At 40.0% G+C, this 21,679-nt stretch overlaps 1 protein-coding gene across 5 annotated transcripts; it reads right to left on the bottom strand.

The window, feature by feature from the left end:
- Window positions 1–234: 234 nt before the first annotated feature.
- Window positions 235–21,614, bottom strand: LOC135606719 (structural maintenance of chromosomes protein 3-like). Of its 5 annotated transcripts, none has more exons than XM_065097861.1 (30): window positions 21,553–21,614; window positions 21,313–21,442; window positions 21,085–21,160; window positions 20,585–20,623; window positions 20,383–20,450; window positions 20,225–20,296; window positions 19,362–19,441; window positions 19,197–19,275; window positions 18,994–19,111; window positions 18,738–18,913; window positions 17,758–18,003; window positions 17,552–17,673; window positions 17,316–17,460; window positions 11,492–11,664; window positions 11,278–11,377; window positions 9,135–9,271; window positions 8,829–9,030; window positions 7,310–7,397; window positions 7,095–7,244; window positions 5,042–5,193; window positions 4,742–4,933; window positions 4,469–4,652; window positions 4,320–4,390; window positions 4,096–4,247; window positions 3,089–3,257; window positions 2,842–2,988; window positions 1,557–1,652; window positions 1,091–1,265; window positions 754–947; window positions 235–621 (listed from the first exon to the last, which is right to left on the bottom strand). In XM_065097861.1, exons 2-29 carry the CDS (start codon window positions 21,325–21,327, stop codon window positions 757–759), a joined length of 3,615 nt encoding a protein of 1,204 aa, XP_064953933.1. In that variant the 5' UTR covers window positions 21,328–21,442; window positions 21,553–21,614; the 3' UTR covers window positions 235–621; window positions 754–756. The 5 variants fall into 5 exon arrangements, with proteins under 5 accessions (XP_064953933.1, XP_064953934.1, XP_064953928.1 ...); XM_065097862.1 differs by having other exon boundaries at window positions 21,313–21,367; XM_065097856.1 differs by lacking the exon at window positions 21,553–21,614 and having other exon boundaries at window positions 21,313–21,546.
- Between the last annotated feature and the right edge of the window lie 65 nt (window positions 21,615–21,679).

The raw sequence follows: 21,679 nt of genomic DNA, 5'->3' as shown, positions 1-21,679 counted from the left end.
ACTATCTGCTGCATTAAGACGGCTTTGTAGCCAGAATATTAGCAGAAACATGTACTTGTACTACAAGTGACGTTGGAACGCACCATATAGTTAGAATCCATTATTGTTTAATCAGGCACAAGAGGGCAAGATAATGGTAAACAAGGAGTCTCACCACCAATTGGACGACTAAAGCAGACAGCTTCTTCCTCATTATAAACGAGGAGTCTCACCGGTCTGCCGGCTTTTGGAATATGCATCAACAACAACCATCCATTAGTGTGGACCAAACATAAAGATTACAGAAGTAAACATTATACACATTTTTCTACACCAGCCTATTCAGGGTCCTTTGACATCCAGCGTACACAGACCAGCAGCTAAGTTGCTTCCTGCAAACACAACAGAAGACGTACAGCCAGACATTTCCAGAGTTACATGGACCAACAATAATATCAAGTTGCACAGCACCACCATCTTTAATTACAGGGGTAAATAAGGGCAATTGTAGCACTTGATTTTGGTAGCAAAGAAAATTAACATTTCACACTAATCCTATGCTTACACCTGCCAGAAGCATGAGTCGGTTTCACTAGTGGTTAATTAGTTATTCAACCTTGTGGCTTCCATCTTGATGCACTACTGCAAAGTATTAAGAAAGTAGACATAAGGAACCGTGATGAGAGCAAGAAAAAGATACATAAGACACAAGTGTGGTGAGTGAACGAGCAAGGAGCGGAGACATAAGACAGTGTGAGAAGAGACGGGGCTTACAGATCAGTCAGCATTGTGCGACTGGTCATGCTCGATGAAATCAAGAGCCTGCTCCTTGGAGACCACATTCACATGGCTCACTCTGTTCTTATGCGTCACGCCATAGATCTTGTCAGCAACTTTCACAAGCTCTGGCCTGAACGTGGTAGTTATGAACTGGGTATTTGCCATGTCAGCAAGACGGCGGATCATATCTTCACACCAGAAGTTAAGAACCATTACAAACACAAATCAACCACAATAAACAATTATTGGAGGACAAGTTCCATGTGCATGAATCCTAGCATGCATTTTTGCATATGCATGAAAGCAAGGAGAAAATGTAGTTCAAGGATACTTCCAACAGCAGTTCTGTACTGGGGGTCTAATGCTGCATCAATCTCGTCAAACAAATAAAATGGAGCAGGATCACACCGCTGGATAGCAAAGATCAGAGTCAGCGCTACTACAGTTTTCTGACCACCAGAAAGTTGCTTCATGGATTGGGTTTCTCCTTGACCAGTAAAGGAAACCTAGGTGAGGAGAAGAAATGTTCAGTAACAGTTGTAACATATTCAAATCTCATCATTTAAAGTTTACCTACAAGGAACTGGATGAGAAAGAGTAACAAGATCAAGTAAGCAACTTTAGAAAAAACAGTGCAATTTAAAATAAGATTATAAGCATTTCTTGAGAAGTTTGTAGGCCAGCAATTAGATACTAAAGAAACATCTAGAGATGAGTTCTAACAGAAATTCGACCAGAACTTATGAGATACAAAATTAGGCCAGTTCAGTAAGTATAAACGTAAAGGGGACTCATACCTTCACTTTGACACCAATATACTTTTCAACCCTTCCTTCGGGATCTGGTTCACGAGGTCCATCCTCGCCATGATCATCATCACCGAGATCACCATCCTTCAAAAGAAAAAGGAGAGATAAGAGAGGGAAAGATCCTTCCATAAGACAAAATCATGCTAATGCAAAAAATTTCTATAACTGAAAAGAAAAGTAACTCTGGTACAAATAGGAGGTCAACAAGTACCAGCATCAGCAAAAGACCTAAAGGACAAAATTCCAAGCATATCCAACTACTAGAAACATAATCTTCAGATACTTTATTGCCAGTATGGAGATTTACATTCCTATTATCCAGAAGAAGAAAATTTCTATAAAACACATTCAGCCACATGATAACACTGTTCAGATGTTGAATACCACATGCTTTTATTCCATTATTCCATGCCTGAAACTTAACTATTAAATCAGATTAAATGCTAAATAATTGACAATATGTTGAAACTTCCTTTTTTTTCTTTGGCAAATCCATTTTGCTTCCATGATACAAAACAAAAGCCAGCAACAGGCTTTCATTCCCACATTTATTCATACAGCTGATCTATCTTGAAACTAACAGGTAATGTAGACATCATTTTGACTCAATACACCATTGATCTATCAAGCAATTTGCTCTGTTAACTCCATAATTAAATTATGTGCACCATATTTCAACACAAGCATTAAGTGTTTAATCCATGCTAAGAAATCATTTTAATATTTATACCCAACCTCCTGCATAAAGTAACTCTTAAGCCAATCAACAATCACAGATCAACTTTCCATCCTACATAAAGTAATTCTTAATATTATCTTTCAAAAATATGAGCATTGACACTCAAATCCTCACATGCTTATCATATTTCTTTCCTCAGGTAACCAATGGGGCTTAAGCTTAGGAGTTGGTTTATCCCTTCACCTAAGAGGCCTAATCTTTAAGCCTTGAGGAAGAGGTTTCTAAAGTACATGACAGACAAGCTCTTTCCTGGTGGAATTTTCCCATCCATCTCCATCCTTTTCTATTTAGAGAAGTTCATATGACTGTGCAGAGAACCATGTAAGAAAAGCATTATATTATACACCAAATGCAGCTCGGTGGAGGATGAAATGTCAATGTATTTTAAACAAAAAAAAAAGATCAAAGCAAGGCACAATAATAAACCAATAAGCACTCTAAAACTTGAGAAAAAAGAAACTAGACCATACAAAAGCTAGACACATTATAAATGAAATAGGTTAAAAATAAAATTAAATAAAATGAGCACAAAACCTTTTTCTTCATCATAACCAAGTAGCCATGGCCACCTTGCACAAGCTCAGAAAATACTTCTCGAAAATGTCTTGCCACACCTTTGAATGTCCTTTCTATCGATTCATCCTTCCGTTGATCCAACACTGCAATAAGCTCTCTGATTTTCTGCAAAATACAATGATTAAAAACTCATGCTAGTGTGGTAGAAAATATTCAAATGATACTTTTAAGCATAAATCCAACTTAGTGCATATGAAGGCAATACCTGATCACCAGCATCAAGTTCAGCTCGTCTTATCTGTAGTTGTTCACGCTGCTCTGTGAAGTTAATATATTGGTCAAGGGCCTTCTTATTGACATGGCTAAACTGCTTTAATTGCTCATTGCATGCATGAAGTAATTTCTGCAATTCTTTAATATTTTTCCTTTTATACCTAAAATATGCAGCCAAAAAAGTTAGTTACCCAAGAGCAATGGACAAGTGACAGATAGTACAATAATTATCTGTAATCAGTCTTGGAAAGAGCATCAATGAGGTTAGAAAGAATTAAAATGTGATCCCACAACCAATATTCAATTTGGCGAAGCAGATGAGATGGACAACAAATATACCACATAATTAAAAGCACTGATTTTACTTTCAGTGGCACAGATGGGTACTAACAGTCTAACAGCCTACCAGTATACAAGCCAAACAATTTCATGCAGTCTGATCCCAAATTGCACTTGCAGTTGAACCGGGCAATAAAGTCTCATCTGCAGTGTTGCCATCTCCTCCTCCCCCCATCTGTCCCTCCATCCACCAATTTCTCTTGTCAGTGAGGTACCAATCATACCAGTATGACCACCAATCGGAATTGGACTAGACCAATTTTCTAATCCTTGAATGAAAGTCAAAACACACTATATGGTACACCTGTTTCATATGAGTGTTCAAACCATACATATATCAATCCAAACTATCGATCCTGTACTGAGTGTTCAACCCATACATACCAACTCAAACAACAGATCCTATACTGAGTGTTCAAACCATACATATACCAATCCAAACTATAGATCCTAAACTGATGAGTAATAACATGTAAGCTGGCAAACTCAGAGAAAGCTGGCATACTCGGAGAAACAAAAATATTGACAACAGTGGGGCTGCAAAAGCTACTAAGCATTGCACACAATGCAAGTATTTATTTTGGAAGGTTCAAGAGATTTCAAAAGCAAGAAACTATTGCAACACAAGGGATCCATGTTTCATCTCGGAAAGAAACTTACGTATCAAAGGCATCAGATGGCAATGAGCCCAAATCCCTGATTTTTTTCATGCAATCATCCTGTTTCGTGAGAAGGATATTCCTTCTGCTCAACAATTGTTCCAACTCTTTAGCTTCATCTTGAAGTGTGCGCTCATATTGATCTTCATGCATCTGCATCACAAACAATGGCTATGATATATACAAATGCCACAAAATCGTAACATTGTTGTAAGCATATCTGACCTTTAGACTTTCTTTTGAAGTTTTTATATCTTGCATTTTTTGTGTGAGACCATCGATATTCTTCAAAACACCTGCAAGAAACTGTCTTCATTTAGAAAGAAGTACACGTTACAGACTAAGAAGAGAAAACAAACAATTGCAATTCATGCCTTCTAGCTGCTTTTTCAGTTTATCAATAGACCCTCTTGAACTCTTCAGTTCCTGCCTTTTTAATTCAGCTTCCATAGGCAAGGTCTCAGAATCTGCAGACAATATGACGCCTTCTAACTCCTGCTGTCGCCTTACGAGGTTTGTTGACAAATTTGTCTCCAATTCCTCTTTTCTTGTCTCAATCTATACAAGATATTGCTAATTAGAAGCTACAAAAAGATAGATGGCCCATTTCATGATATTGGAAGCTTTTACTAATCAGGTATACAAACCTCAATTCGATTATTTTTACAAGCCAGAAGTTTCTCTTTCAATTCTGTAATTTCAGGATTTAATCTTGAAAGAAGATCCCTTTCTTCGGGTGTTAGTTGATCGATAAGCTCGGTGCCCATTTCAGCTTGTTTCATTGCAATACCAGCTTGTATCTGATCAATTTGGTTATGGGCATTTGTAAGCAATTTTTCCTGTAGGAAGACACCATCTAATACCATTAGGTCCAGATAAACAAGAGCTACCTAAAAATTCATTGCCAACAGGAATACAATAGACAGTAAAAAATATATAAGAGGAACCTTTTTTTCAAGAGCTTTACAGATTGACTGCTTCTGTTTAGTCGCATTAGCAATGTCATTTTTAAGCTGCTCCAATTCTGACTTGACATGACCATGGTGAGCATCCATTTTCTGTTGCTCACTAACTAGCTTGGTGATTTCCTGGTCTATCTGTGTGGGAAGTTAATAGAAAACATTTTCTGCAGCTATATTATAACAATATTTCTAATTGAGACAACGACAATCTCAGATATGATAGAGGCCTAAACCATTCAAGCATTTGTAAGAATATTACTTTTCGAAACATCAAAAGGCATAAACATCTTTTGCCCAATAGCCACTTATCATACAATGCAACAGATCAAATACCACTAGCACCAACCATATCAGAACCCAGTCAAACTACTACCTACCAACCAGCAAGGTACCATGAACGATTGTCATAAATTATATAAAACATGGATTAAAACATCACCTGTACCAGATCGTACAAGCCAACCGAGATGTGGACCGGCTTGTTTCAAACTTTCAATGCAGGCTGCATCTCTTGGTAAGCATGATGTACCAAGCTTATTGAATGGTAAGCAGACTGATTCCAAACTGTATCTAGTCACTTATTATGCTTACTGGCCTGTATAGAACAGTACCCAATTGGAATCCAATTTCAGTTTCTTTCAGTGTCACATAGTTGTCTTTCTTTTTCTAGTTTCTTCTTATTATTCTCTTTCTCTCTCTATCTGTCTCTCCTCATGGACCTTCATCTCGTTGCTGCCTCTCCACTGTGCCACCGCTGCCAACTCCATCGTGCTGCATCTTTGCTTTCACTCCTCATCCGGGTTGCTACCTTCTTCTCCACCTCTTCTGCTTCCTCTTCCTCCTACTGCTGCTCCTCCTTTAGTCAAAATGGTACCACCTATTGTACTGACCAGTTTGACCACCAATTAAAATCGCCACTCAATCAAGATTTAAATTGTAGAGAAAAAAATTTAAATATTGGTTATTGTCGGTATATAGGTGATACTGTATACTAGCCGACCAGCATGGTACAATCAGTATGGCCAGTTCATTCCTCAATACCTTGTCAGAGCACTACATGGTATCATTCCAGACAAGTCATTTCCGGCATATGATGCTAGGTGGACAAATGCTTTGTTACTTTAGTCATCTCTTCTGCCCACCACTGTAACACATATTTGAAATAGATTTACAAATTAACTGCTTCCATTTAGTTGCATTAGCAATGCCATAGCGCACTTAAAATTAACTTAAATCCATTGATCATATATTATTCTCTTCAAAAAAAAATTCAAATTCACCATATTCTCATGCATACTTAGACATTTACAGATGAAAGATTACTTTAAAAAATATCATAAGAATTCAATTAATAAAAGTTGCATAGGTGATATCTTTCATCAATTTTAGGGTCCATATTCTATTCAACACTTGCATTTCCTTTGAATCCCAACAATCCACTTTCTATCCTCTCCTTCCTACATAATTGATTATTTGCATTTTGCATATACCAAAATTAGACAAAGCCAGGAAATTCTGTTCAAATACTTGTGAAAGACACAAGAACGACACCTGCAATCACTAGAAAGATTTTTCCTACCCCAATAAATTATCTCTCATCTTTTCTCATCGTCTCAAAACTCATCTACTTTCCTTCATTCACCTTCTGATTTTTCCCCCTTCAGATACCTTGAGGATTCAATCTATCTACATCCATTGAAGTCCTGCTTCCACAAACCATACATGACAATGACTACATTAATAGATCACAATGGAACAACTAGCATCAAATTGAATAGCATTCATCATAACACTTTTAAAGATGTCTGCGTTGTGCATGCCTCTAGTCAAGTATCATGTGGCAGAAAGAGTTACTCCTTGAGATCTAACAAAGAATAAATGCAATAACCATCCTATTTTAACCTTAGGTTTCAATGTGCAAGTAAAACTAGCAAGAAAATTAATAAATCAGGGTAATCTCTTTTCAACAGTATTTATCCACATGAATGTTGAAGTAATTCAGTAAAATAAGAGTATTAAAAAGACTTTTTAAGGATATCTTTAAGCTTTTTCCCAATCTCATCCAATTCCAAAGTTTTATTGTGGATAGACATCTTGTTTTGCCGAACCATGTTGACAAATTTTAGCTTTGAACGTCTGAAGTCATAGAATCCTCCAGTCATACCACCTTTCTTGCTTACTTGGTCACCTGATGCAGTGCATGATGTCAGAAATCAAATTGATGACAGAATGTGTGCACGGTCAGATTCATACCCTCTAGTGTGATGCAATCAAGACTATTGTTTCTTGCAACACTTGTGGCTACATCCAAATCGCGACATATAACAGTTCTACCAAACACCTGATTAGCAAACCACATCATGTTGAGAATGAACTCGTCAAAGGTAATAAATACAAAAAATGTTTTTCAAGAGATGCCTGTGCCCAAAAATGTTTCCATAAACTTTCAAATGAATGATACTTTTAACAGTATAGAAGATGCACAGTGAATAAAAATCTACAAGATATGCACAAAAAAATTGAAGTGTACAAAATAAATGCAGTGCCAAGCAATGTCATATTGGCTATTTCAGCACATGGTAATACATATTTTTAATATGCACCATTAAACACAGGAGTAATGTCACTTGGTAATTGGTATGACATGATGTGGTATACAACTATACATCATGCCAATGAGGCATCAGCATCCCCCCATACCGTGAAACAGGGATCCTTGGTTGTTATTGATGTAAATCAAAGCTAAATAATAATACCCCAACAATGTTATTGGATACAAAATGAACATTCTGTTCTTCAATGACAAGCTACAGAAGGTCAACAGACAGATAATGAACAGGCAACATGTAAACAACAAAGAACAGACATGATACTTCTGGGATTATATGCTTTTCCTTAATAGAGGTAAAGGTCAAAAAAAATATCAGTGCATCCAAGCACCATGCTGCCAACTGTTTGTCACATTTCTGCTGTTATTCTTGTTGTAAATTTGTAACTATACATGAAAGAAATTTAACGAAGTCTATAAGACCTCTATTAATATAAACATAGACACCACTTAAAGTGAATTTTTTCCAGCATATCACCTTGAAACTTGAGTGCAACATATTCATGCTCTGGGGTCTAGTCACACACCAAATTGAACTTTTCTAGTGTGGCGAAACCTTTTAATTAAAGAGGCAAGCATACAGTAAAAGTGAACATTAAGGATAAAAATAGACTTTGTATCGTATATCCATACTCTTTCAGATTCAACTAAACTGACTAAAATTTAACAAAATTTGATTTAGTATCACATATCCATACTCTTTCTGCTTCAACTAAAATGACTAAAATTAAACAATGCGTCATTCTTCTCTAGTTCAATCACAACTATAACCAATCGAATTCACGTAAAAAGTTTGAACAGTCTATAAAGAGTATCAAGATGACCATATCTCTATAAGGCCATCAGGAAAAAGTCACATTAAGAGTCAAAAGGGGTAGCCCCTATACAATGGTCGTGAATTAGCAGATGCCTCGTGGACTGGTATAGAATGGGATAGACCCTATACAATGGCCCTGCCCACCCTGCATTAGCAGATGCCTCATTGACTGGTTTCATTCTTATTTAAAAGGAAAGAAACAAAAAGAATCAAAAGCTTGACATATACATCACCCCAGAAAATACAGAGGCACCATGGAATTTAATGCAAGCAGATGCTGTGTGCATCAAAAAAAATACATGAGGCAAAATGTACATTAGTTTTTGTAAGGATGACAGATGTACTACCTGTGAAAATGCAGGAGCATAGTCAGATCGAAATTTCAATTTTTTCAACAGTGGTACTACATCAGAACTTTGTGGGTAAGTAATATGTGCGACTTTCACCCTGTTTAGTGGTATAAAAGTTACACGTCCACCTTTCTCTGCAGTAAGGTATCTAATAATCTTAGTTGAAATGTCATCTGTTTCAACGACCACATGGAATAAGCTGCACATCAGAAAATCGAGAAGTTATTATGGAAGTCAAACCGACAAACAACAAGGCACAATCAAAATGATAGAGAGCGAGTTACAAAAATAAAAAATTCAGACCTATTTCCAGCAGTAACTTCAACAGCAGTGAAGAATTTGGGATCACATTCAATTAACTCTAGTATTGGACCAAATACACCTCTAATGTTATGATCCTTGATGATCCTATTCACAGAATTCAATCCTCTTCTAATATCCTGAGTACACAAAGATAGAAAATACTTCATTGATTAAGAAAAGAAAATCAGAATGCTGAATAAGGTCTTCAGACTAAATAAGAACCTTGAAATTAAACTATGCTCATTAAACTGTAGTCAAAATCATATAATCAAGGATCTATAAGAGGGATATAATGCATCATGAGAGGTTAGTAGGTCATTTACCATGACCAAACTCATGAATGTGACTTGTAAAGTAGTATCCAGAATGAGTAGCAATACCATTAAAAATGTAGCTGAAGTGAAAAATGATATGCAAGAAGTCAAAATGCCAGGTTATAAAGTAATGATCAACAATTTATAATTCACTGATACTATCAGTATCTGGTGGTACATACTGGTTCAATGTGGGACAGATATTGAGAGCACCCTTTGTCAAATAATAAGGTGAACGACCAAAATTTCTTACAACGACTTGTTCAACTGGACTTGTTCGGACAAGGGTTTATGCAAATATCAGAAGTGGCCAAGAATTTGAATTTGCTTGGCATGAGCATTTTGAACTTGGCAATAGGTCAGTTACTCCATCGAGTCAAGACAAATGATATCAAAACTAACCTAGTATTGGGCATGGTGAAGAACTCGAGTACGAAAGGACTACTCGTAGACAAGACCTTGGCAATAGGTCAGTTAGCTCTCATGTGCGCCACGCTAGGATCTAATTCTGAGCTAACTAGTCTTGTCCCACCTAGAGCCACCATTATGTTAGCTCCCATATACACCACACTAGGATCTAATTCTGAGCGATATCAGTCTTTGATAAGAATGTCAAGCTATTAAGTGGAGAAGATTATAATATCCAGATTTAATCTAACATCATAAGTGCGCAAGAACTTGAATTAGCTTACAAGGGGCTTGATGGTTCTACCACCAATAATCTGGGCTTACGCATTCTAGGCTAGTTCAGGCTCAACAAAATTAATGGGTTAGCTATCCCATCAAGTTGAATCGTGGCAATTTAAGATGAGACTAAAGTTAGCGACCCATGGCTCAAAAGGACTCAAAGAAATGATATTGTCATACAACCCATTTTTTTCCGCTTTTTCTTTCTCCTTTTTACCCCCTAGTGGCTGCCTATGCAGTCATTGGTACACTAGACCACACCAACACACCATACCCCATCCATCTAATAGAGTGTGGAACAAGGTAGTATTTGACTCATTAATTAAAATTGTCATGTAAATAATTTTATGATTTTTGAAACAGTATCCCTTTCATTAATCCATAACAGATCCACATACCACATCCAGCAGCAACACATTTGCTGCAATAATCTGATCAACTATTCTTATTCACCACATCAAAAAGATGATCAATCTCATCTCAAAGTATAATATATTTATCACTTAATATAAATTTCAATTGTGCATAACGAAAAAAAATAGTATGGATATAGAACAAGACATATCCTTCTCATCAACTTCAGTCGTGAATCTAAATTGCTCAAGTACTTGTACCTGCTCTTTCAAATTGCTTTCAAAATTTACCATCAGAACAACAGAACTTTTAGCATACTGTTCTAGAAGATTAGTTTACAGATCATTAAGTTCATTTCTAGCTTTCCTATCAAATCCAGGATAAGTACACTTCTCTGTAATCCAGAACTGATACCATAGAGATGGCTCTAACATAGACTGATCTAATTTCACGAGGATTATCTTAATTGAACATTAAAAAGAAAATTTTTGGCAACAATGGGGCCCAAAATTATAACCATATATTGTTTTAGAAAGAACAGCCACTACTTGAGCAATCCAGTGGTTGAGAAGATATTTTCCAACAAAACAATGGCTCAAGGCGACCATTATTAGAATAAATAATCAAATCACTGTTATGTCATGCAATAGGCAAATAATAGGTTATAGATTAAAACCAAAATAGCAGATGCAGCTTCCATTTATATGCACCTAACAGATAAAGCATTCACTTCAAATCTTCTCATGATATCACTATTTATCACAGAACAGGTCTCAAATTTTTCTTACACCAGGTGTAGCATGATCCAGGCTCTTTTGTGCTTTTATAAGTTCTGATTTAAGCTTATCAATCTCAGCCGAGAGATTCGCTTCTTCATTCCACAAAGATCTGAAAGACAACCACCTCCGTAAACAAACACTTGGGGGGAACATAATCACCTCCAATGAACATACGAAAGTATTAAAAAAAGGTTAACATCACAATAAGTAAAAAGAACCATACTTCCTTGTATCTTGTAGTTCATCTCTCTGTCTCCTCAAATGATCGGAATCCTTTTGGCCCTTGGCTATGAGCAGTTCTTGCTTTTCATACTCGGTTTTTCGTTCCCGTATATACATATCCAACCTTCTATCCTCATCTTTAAGCTGATGAATTTCCTCCTGAAGCTTTTTTTCCTGCAGTGTGAAGACAAAAGAAGTACTACGTAGAAATTCCCAACTGGCTTCGTAAATTAGCCTTCTATATGACATGGATGCATGGATGGAAAATGGAGAAACTAGTCATTGTTGCAAATGTTGAGATTATTCAAGCCCACAACGTCCACATTGGTGAGCATGCCTTCGTTATCAGTAACTTAAAAATACCAGCCTCTCATGTGCATGGTCCACCAAACTATAAGACAAAATAAAATGTGACGTTTATAGTGATGTACTAAAGATTTTTTTGCTTAATCTGGCATTACAAACCCTAGCATGATGACTATCTCCAATATAGCATGTCATCCTATGGATCAAGGATTTTAATTTCGAATGATACCACCCATACCGGACAGTAAACACCAGTCTGCCAGCAGACCGGTACGCGGACCATTCGCTACCAGACGATACCATCGATTGGGGTTGTTTCCGCCCCGTTACGACCCGAAATCGATCGGTAATGGTCAATTTCAACCATCGCCGCCCTGACACGGACTTAGCTGGTTTTGCCTAAGTCGTGCGGCACCCTTGCGCGTCCGTCCGCAAAGGTCAGCCTCCCCGAAGCCTCCCATTGTCCCTCAGGACCAACAAAAGAGAGAACGGGTTAAAGAGAACGCCTCAAACGGGATCCACAAGCAAACATGTCCGAAAAACACTTCATAGACAAAGCAAATTACAAACAGACTTTACAAGCTCTGAACAGTGGCACAACAAAGGGTAAAATGGTCCATTACAGACCGAAAAGCTCTCGCACGTGTCTACATGACACAACCTTTATTTACAAGCCTAAAGAGGCCACCAACCCAACTAAAATGGGACTATTAAGCCTTCGGCCGCCCCTTTACATTCTGTACAAGGCATGAACATGCCAAACGACACGGACATACATAAGCATTACATCAAACACCCTGTTTCGAAGTTTGTCCGTGACATTCTCCCCCACTTATCCCTTCGACGTCCTCGTCGAAGCCTTTGTGAACACTGCAACTCTTCGCCTTTGCTGAGTCTTCAGTCTTCTGCTCCAGCTGCAATGCACCTCCTGGCTCCCAACTGCTCTCCGCTGCTGTTTTTGAGTAGTCGAACCTTTGATCCGCCATACTGCTTCAACTCACCAATGACTCTGACTCTGGTGTGGGGTTGGCTGAGTTGTGTTGATCCTCGTTGATTCCTGCGGATCCACCAAATGAAGGAAAAGACCATTCTTACTGCGCCAGTTTCTCAAAATTTCCACATGCTACTTGAACTGGGTGGATGCTTGTTGGAGCTCTAACGAGCATCGCCTCGCAAACTTCTGAAGTTTCGGGTCCTTCCTCCACAAAATCTGCTCATTGACTCTTCTTTCAGTTAGTTGTCACATCCAAGTAGGTTCACATCACTTCCGCTTTCGATTGGCATTTCGTTGGGAAATGAAGCGGACAATCTACTCTCAGTAGCACTGATCACCGTTGGTGAGGATTTGACAACTATTGTCTTCCGTTATCTTCGAAGGGTCTTTGAACTTGTGCAGAGCTCCTCTGCTGGATAGATAAGAGAATTGGGGTACTCGGTTTCGCCCATTCTCTTAAGAGTTGAGAAGGCAAAGGTTACTTGACTTCGCCCGCCTCCTCGAGGTTGTACTTCATGCATCGAGCTGGTTACTGGCCTTCGCCTGCTCTTTGCTCACACTTCTGAAGCACTTGAAGTGTTTGCACTCCTTGCGTTGAGTTAGCTACTGTGATTCACCTTCTCAATGCCATTGAACTTCTGGAATGCAGGAAGTTTTCACCCCAACTTGGAGTAATTCTCTGATAGATGAGGTCGCCTCTGGGATTGTACCGTCTTCTCCATCAACCCTGCCGCCTACTCCACTGAGTAGCAAAGGTACAGCACCACGTACTGCCTGCTTCGTTCCTTGGTCGTGCACTCTTGCATGACCCGAAGTCCTTCACTTACGGCTATCTTGATGAGAAACTTGTTGACACCGGTCTTACGAAGTTTCTTGGCCTCTGCCCTTCAGCCTTGTCTCGGTACTTGGAGATTGCCTCTGCATGCTCCACCTCCTCGGCCCCTTTCACGACCAAGCGCTCTCCCTCCGTGGGAGCAAGGGATCAATGACTTTCACGAAAGTCCCGCCTCTGCGGTACCATGGCGCTGCCATGCCCATGGCACTACTATCCGTCGCCTCGCATCTACATCCATTTTCTTCACAATCAGTAGATATGCCTTCGTGACACTCCTCTGAGTCCACCTCCATTCTCACTGATTGCTTGATTTTGGGTAGCTAAGTCCCTCTGGACTTGTCGTCGCTTCCTCGCCCTTTTCGACCCCCTGCTTCAACACCTCTGTGTTCTCCAAGCAGTCCGTTTTGTCGATGGAAAGACAGACTGCAACTCCCATGCATGGCCTCTACCATCACATTGTAGAGTTTGCACCGATTCTGTTCTCCTTAGCTTCCTTGGTAGCAACGTTCGCTTACTCGGCCTTGTCCTCTGACTTGCCGGGCTCCCTTAAGCGAATATAAACTCTGGAGCAGTCCAACTCTCCAGCTGCTTCGATCATACCTCTGCATGATCAAGTCCCTCCCATGGAACTCACTGGTACTTGCATTCGAACTTTTCCCTTAGTGGAACACAGCCCCCATATGCTGATGACCAAGGTTTTCATCCGATGCAAAATTCGATGCACGCCCGAAAGACCCGCCTCTGCGGTACCATGGCCTTCACTCCTTGAATCCATAGCCCTTCTTGCCGTCGTGTTGTTCACCGAAGTGGAGCTCCCAGTAGCTCCCGATCATACCTCCATATGATCTCATCCCTCACGGGACATATGTCGTGTGTGTCGCATTGCCACGAACTGTTCCACCACGATCCGCTGCACCATGTCGCCTCCTGGTGACATCTCCATTGCATTCTGATCCTTGTGGAATAAACTCGAATTGTGAACCCTCCATGTGTGGCCTCTGCCAATACATCGCAGGGTCTCCACCACCTTCGATTTTGTTCGCTCCTTTGGCAATCGACCTTCATCCACCCACTCTTGGGTCACACTTAGATGAAGCACCGCTCTAGGACAGTCCGTCGCCTAGTAGCTCCCGAAGTCCACCGACTTCACTGTAATTTGTGCACCATTGTCTGGATCCTGGGCCTCTGCCCCTACTAGCACAATCTCCGCTGCGCCCCGCTTCCCTCATGGCAACTTGAATGACAACACTGTGGCATATTCTTCAAGAGTACCCGCCTCTGCGTCCTCTTGCCCCGTGCTAAGGCCTTCTGAACTCAACTCCGCCTCCGCAAATTGAGTCGCCTTAGTTCCTCCATCAAATGCTCCTCCAAGATAAGGTGCATGTGCCCCGAAGCTCCCTTCGTCTTTGGCACCATGCAAGATGAGTCCGCTCTGTCAGAATGAAGGACCCATGGAACAGCATGATTCTACTCCTGCCTCTGCAAGAGTTCATGTCCTTGACCTCTGTCTAGGGAAAGCGCTGTGCCTCTGCTCCATGTTCCAACTTCTATGCTGGCTCCCTTCATGCGGCTTGGGTACTTCGCCAAGTTACACCCAAGTTGCTCCGCTCCTCGTTTTTGCATTGAGTCGATGGTGGCCCTCGCACCCACCATTCCACGGGTCAGCCCTCCCTTGAGTCCGATCTCCATATCGACTCTAAGTGTGCCTTCATTTGAGTTGCTATGGGTCGCTCCCCCACTTGATCTCGCAATGCATCCACCAATGCATTCTCTCAAGCGAGATCATGCGACGACTCCTCGCCACTTGCTCAGTCCATCGAGCTTCGTGGAGTTGTTGTTTGTTGAGGTACTCCTCCTCAACATGTGCAGTCCGTCGCACATGATTCTCCCTCTGGAGAGCCGGGACTTATCCCTCCTGGATAACTATCTCATTTGAGCAACATCTCTCTTCGTTTCGAAGACCACCATCCCCTTGGACTACTCCGATCTGCTGAACAAACTGTGCATTGTTCTGCCTCCTGCAAACGCACTTGCTAGATTGCACCTCCCCGTCAATACAGCCCCCACTGTGCCCCTCAAGGCCTAGCAACATGCTGAACTCGTTGCACACTTCAGCCTCCTACGGACGTATCCTTCACAAGCCGAAGAGAAAGTTTTAATGCTCCATGGCGCCGAGTCTCGGTCGCCTTGGGATGGCCACGAACATTCCATCGTCCGCATACAAGCCCATGCATGAGTACCAAATTCTTCGAGTTAGCAATTCCCCTCACCTCTGTGAGCTTTGCATAACTCTTTTGGTCGTTGAGCAACTCATTCCACCTTGCATGGTCTCATTCTTGCCAAGCGCCTCGCTTGCCTAGAGCACCATCAAGTATAGTTGTCAACGTTGAGCCGTAGCTCAAACTCAGCCATCCCAACCTTTGTGCGCTCCGCATTCTTCCAAGCTTGCCTGTTCTCGTGGTGCCTCTTGCGCGAAGGGTTGGCCATTCCTCTGAATGCCAATGTTAGATGCCCGCTCCTCTGAGCGACTCTTTTCCCTACATCTCCATGCCCGTTTTCCCTCAAACGGTCGCGCGTTGCTGACTGCCCTCCATGCAGCCCCGCTAGGTCCCCCACGTTTGCATGTCAAGTGTTTCTATGAGTGCTTGTCCCGCTCTGATACCATATGACACGGACTTAGCTGGTTTTGCCTAAGTCGTGCGGCACCCTTGCGCGTCCGTCCGCAAAGGTCAGCCTCCCCGAAGCCTCCCATTGTCCCTCAGGACCAACAAAAGAGAGAACGGGTTAAAGAGAACGCCTCAAACGGGATCCACAAGCAAACATGTCCGAAAAACACTTCATAGACAAAGCAAATTACAAACAGACTTTACAAGCTCTGAACAGTGGCACAACAAAGGGTAAAATGATCCATTACAGACCGAAAAGCTCTCGCACGTGTCTACATGACACAACCTTTATTTACAAGCCTAAATAGGCCACCAACCCAACTAAAATGGGACTATTAAGCCTTCGGCCGCCCCTTTACATTCTGTACAAGGCATGAACATGCCAAACGACACGGACATACATAAGCATTACATCAAACACCCTGTTTCGAAGTTTGTCCGTGACAGCCCGCTATCGAGCAGTATTAGCCGAGGGAGAAAAAAGAAGAGGGAGAAGAAAACGAAGAACCTGGAGATCCGACACTGCTCTCCCTCGATGATCCTGATCCGTCACCGCCCTCCCTCGCCGAATGCCACAGATGAGATGTCGCCTCCTCCTCGTCTGAGGCGACGAGGCCTCAACGTCATCGGCGTTTTCTCCTCATCCTCACGGGGAGAAGAAGCCTCAGCGACGTCGCCAAGGCTTTGCGAGGAGGCGAAACGAGGCGACATCGCCCTTTTTTTTTAACTTGTATATATATATATATATGTATATATATATATATGTATATATATATATATATGTATATATATATATATGTATATATATATATATATAATGTATACACACACACACACACACACACATAGACACACCGATCGATACACCAGAACATATCGCTCAATACGCTAATACCTTGCTATGGATTATACAGTTTAAACACATAAAAGGAATACAGATTTAGGTCATACAAGGGAACTCTCAATAGAAAATTTAGCTTCACCTGCAACAATTTCAGTACAAACTATAACTTTTTTGAATTACCTGTAACACATTTGATGAAAGCACACGCTCAAGATCATCAATCTCCCTCTGAAGCCACTTATCACGAGCAGCTTTACTAGCAAATTGGGTAGCTCGTCCTTGCTTCTGATACAAAATACTCAATTGCTTTTCACGCTCCATTATGCTATCCTCAAAAGAAAATCAGCAATGTTAGTTTATTCCTGAGAAAATAATAGTACATTAAAAGCACAAGAGGAAGGATTCACTAATTATACCCTTTGGTGATCTCGTCCTCTTCAGCCACTTTTGACTGGTGTAAGGGCCTGATTGTATTCAGTTCGTCTCTAGATTCCTGAATCTCTTTCCTCAGGCTCTCCAACTGCTTTGCAGCTTCTTCCTACAAATATAACTCAGTTAACTGAACATATTCTCTGCTGCAACCAATGAACTTTATGTACTTAACAATCAATCAAAAACAAACCTTTGATCGCATTTCTCCAGCAATTCTCTCTTCTAGATCCCTTAAATCAAGTTCAATCTGTGTGTGCATTTTTAATGCTTCAGTTCGTTTTTTCTCTGTATCTTCTTTCTCCTTGTTCAAACTTTGTAATTCCTTCATTAAAACCTTGGACTCCTTTTCTAATAACTTAAGATTCTCATGCGCTTCTAGCACACTGTTGTGCATCCTAGTTGACTTCTCAGAAACTTTCTTTCGTGATTCTTCAATCTACAAAAGAAGTAAGAAATATTATTTCTCAAAGATCAAAAAGAAAAAAAGGCTGAACAATCAACAAACAAAAATGCAGCACCTAATCTACTATCTGATCATTAAGATTTCCAATCATCATTGAGGTGTAAACATTTCATTTGACATTTGGCCTACATGTATAGCTAAGTTGCTATTCTGACGGGAAATAACTGATAATGTCTAAGTGGTTAATGGTTGATATATGCAACGTTGGCTGGTAGAGGAGTGGAGTCTCTGCATTATGAGGCAACCATAAAAAGAAGGAAAATGAGTTGTATGTATGGTGTAGCAGGGAAACAGAATAGAAGTGATGATGATGATGCATTACATAGGGAGAGGGATGGAAAAGAAGAAACATGAGACTGATAATAATAAATGTGTTCTCTATCCCTGACATCATTACTATTGTGATGGTTTTATTGGTTATTGTCATTATTTCTTCCAAAAAGCAAGCTTCGTAAGAGAATAGCAATTTGCTTTCATAAGCATATGAAATGTATTTTTCAGGATCTACTTCTTTTCATGAAATAGATAGTGTTATTTTACTTTCCTATTCATCCACTTGTATCCAACAACTTAAGCAGATGGTTATAATTCTATTCAAAATGTTGTATCCCACTGCCAAATTCCTTTGCAATGAAGACAGACGAGCTATATCTTTGGCACTTGACAAGTAATCTGCATTCTTGTCATATTTGCTAAATAAAACAGACCTCGTCTAATTTCTGTCTGACACCATTAAGTTCCTTGTCATATATGGTATACTCTAGCGACCTTCGTTGCTTGTCAAGCTGTTGATATTTTCTGAGCTCTTCTTTTTCTTCATCAAGTTCTCTTAATCTCTCCTCCAAATATTGAACAACTTGATCAATTTGTTTCCTCTTGTTACCTAGAAGAGAACAGAAACATGTAAAGATAGGAAAATTTGTATAGCGGAAAACCTTCTGAGCACTATATATCTGAATTTACCAGTTTCTTGCATAATCTTCAAGCTCTCACGCCGTCTCTCCTCATACACACGGGTCCCACCAATCTCCTTCAATAAATCAAGGCGTTCGGAGTCCTTCATTAAGGTAAGAGAAGCTATCTACAAAGATAAGAAAAGAATTAGGGGTTACGGCAATTATATAAACATAAGAAATAAAGTAAACACCAACTATCAGCTTGTTTACCTTCCCTTGTTGAACCACATAATAAGGATTTGAGCGAGAGAAACCAGCACTCTCCAGCAAATTCATTACTTCTGTCTTTCTAACACATTAACGTAAGAAAGTTAATTTGGTTCTGAAAAGAAATATCATGCTTAAAGTGACAAATGCAACATTAGGGATACATACGTGACATGCTTCCCATCCAGGAAATATTCATCCTTTTTAAGACTTATTGTCCTCCGTAGACGCACCTCATCTCTATCAACCTGATGCAGAAGTTCTTAGTAGGAAAAAAAATAAGGATCAAAGTTGTTCATGATGATAGGTCTAGAATAACCTTCATGTAATATTTTTTTTCACACACTTTAATTTCATGTTTAACAAAGCTACCTGGAGATCATGATAGCTTTCTTTGTAAATTTGCACTTCCTAATGCTGTGTCATTCGTTCAAATATTGGTCTGTATTCACAAGCCAAGGTCAAACTGGTACAGGATCTACTGACCATACCAACATCTACTGACAAAATATTTCTCAAACTATTTGTTGGCAATAATAAATCATGGCAATGTACCATATTAGTCTGCAGGCTGCCCTGTACTCTGTCAGGACCAGTACTAAATCCCTGGTTGTATTGTACATTGCTAAGAACACCAATCTTACACTAATTTAAATATCAGCCCCATAATTTATAAGAAAATAAACAAAATACAAGAGAAAAAATCAGTAGCAACATGACAACAACTCCTGAACACAAATATTTCAGATTAGCTATACTTAATCAGTTCCTTATTGACTCCTGATCGATGAGATACATTCATCCAAGAGCTATCATATTATTCACTAGTGCTCAGTAGCAAAACAGAGTCTTAATCACCAACTATCATACCAGGCAACAAGAACAAAATTATGGAATAACAAGAAGAAATTATGCATAATCATAATGTTTTTGCCATTTTCCTGGTCCAAGGTGCTTGGATACATTAGCTTGAGACCATCGCATAATCTTAGAAATTCCCTATATTCAATAATGATCAGTGGAAAACTTACTGGGATGCGGTTGTCAGAATTGTCAAAAACTATCTCAACAAAAGCAGACACCACTTGGTGGCCCGCCCCCTCCTGTTCATTTTTTGCAGAAAGAATAAATCATCACCAGGTTCCAGAAAAAAAAAAACAAAGAGAAGGAAAGAACAAAGAATGCATACATGGAGAAGAGCATGCCTGTCTTCACTGCGCAGGTTTTGAAAGAGATCACTAAGGACAAATCGTATAGCTAGATGCATTTCCATTTCAAAAATCAAGTAAACCAAGCAAAAGTCAGCATGATAAGGAACAAACATAAGTTATAAAATTAAAACTGGCTAACTTAAAGTTCAACACGACACTAAAGATGATTGAAGTTATTACCATGAAAGAAGTTTGTCTTTCCAGATCCATTGGCACCCACTGAAAAGACACACAAACATGCACACACACAAAAAAAATGCAAATTCAGTAAGCAATTCTTTGCAGCAAGTGACTACATTATTTTCAATCCAAATTTTACTACATCATGTTACTTACATCTCAAAAATGTCAAATCTTAGTCATATGCATGGAAAACAAAAATATTTTAAGTGGAAATGACATATGTCAGTAAGAACTGTAAGCCATATTCAAGAGAAAGTTATTTGGTTTCAGGCTTTGGAGATTTGAGTTCAGCTACCACACATTCATTTCGTCAGTAAGTCACCACAGAAACAAATCCATTTCTGCCCTTTCTTTCATAAGAGACATATATAGTATGAACCAGAACAGGCAAAGTGTTCCTCATGAAGGGCTTTCCCCAGAATAACTCCCTAGAGCATAATAGAACGAAGGAAACGCGGAAGAACAAGCTCAACAAAAGATACGGGAGAAGGCATTACCAACGCAATTTACTTTAGGGCTGAAGGGATCTGTCGAGACCTCCTCCTTGTAGCTCTTAAAACCTTCGATGATAACCTAAACCAAGAATTATTCAGAGGTACACCCCACGAATTTAACATAGAAATCAAACCAGATCACCAAAAATCTTAAAGAGCGGTCGAGAAGAGAGAACTGACTCGACACCACAGGAAAACAGCAAAATTACGGACTCGGGAAATGTCATATACCTTCTTTATGTGCATCCTGGAAAGAGTAGCCGATCTGAGTCAGACCATCAAAGACCTGAGCGAACGGGAGAATAACACGATCAGCGGCCAGCGAAACTAGGGTTCCAACTTGCCAGAGAAGAGATACATGCTGGAGGAGAACAAGGAGGTGTCGAGGAAGTGAGAAGGAGACGGATCAAAGCGAAGTAGTGAGAAGGAAACGAGGAAAAGGGGGGATGGAAGTGGCGGAGGAACCCTCACCTCGGAAGCTCTCTGCTTCGTTACTGACCGCCCGAGCCCTCTCTTTTCAACGGAAAGAGAGGAGGGAGATAAAGGGATGTAATAACGGGTAGAGTACCAAACCCGTTTTTGTTGCGGATTATATTTC

The sequence above is a fragment of the Musa acuminata genome, chromosome BXJ1-2 (genome assembly GCF_036884655.1).
Source record: "Musa acuminata AAA Group cultivar baxijiao chromosome BXJ1-2, Cavendish_Baxijiao_AAA, whole genome shotgun sequence".
In the NCBI taxonomy this organism is placed as follows: domain Eukaryota; kingdom Viridiplantae; phylum Streptophyta; class Magnoliopsida; order Zingiberales; family Musaceae; genus Musa; species Musa acuminata.
This window is presented reverse-complemented; position numbering and strand designations above follow the sequence as displayed.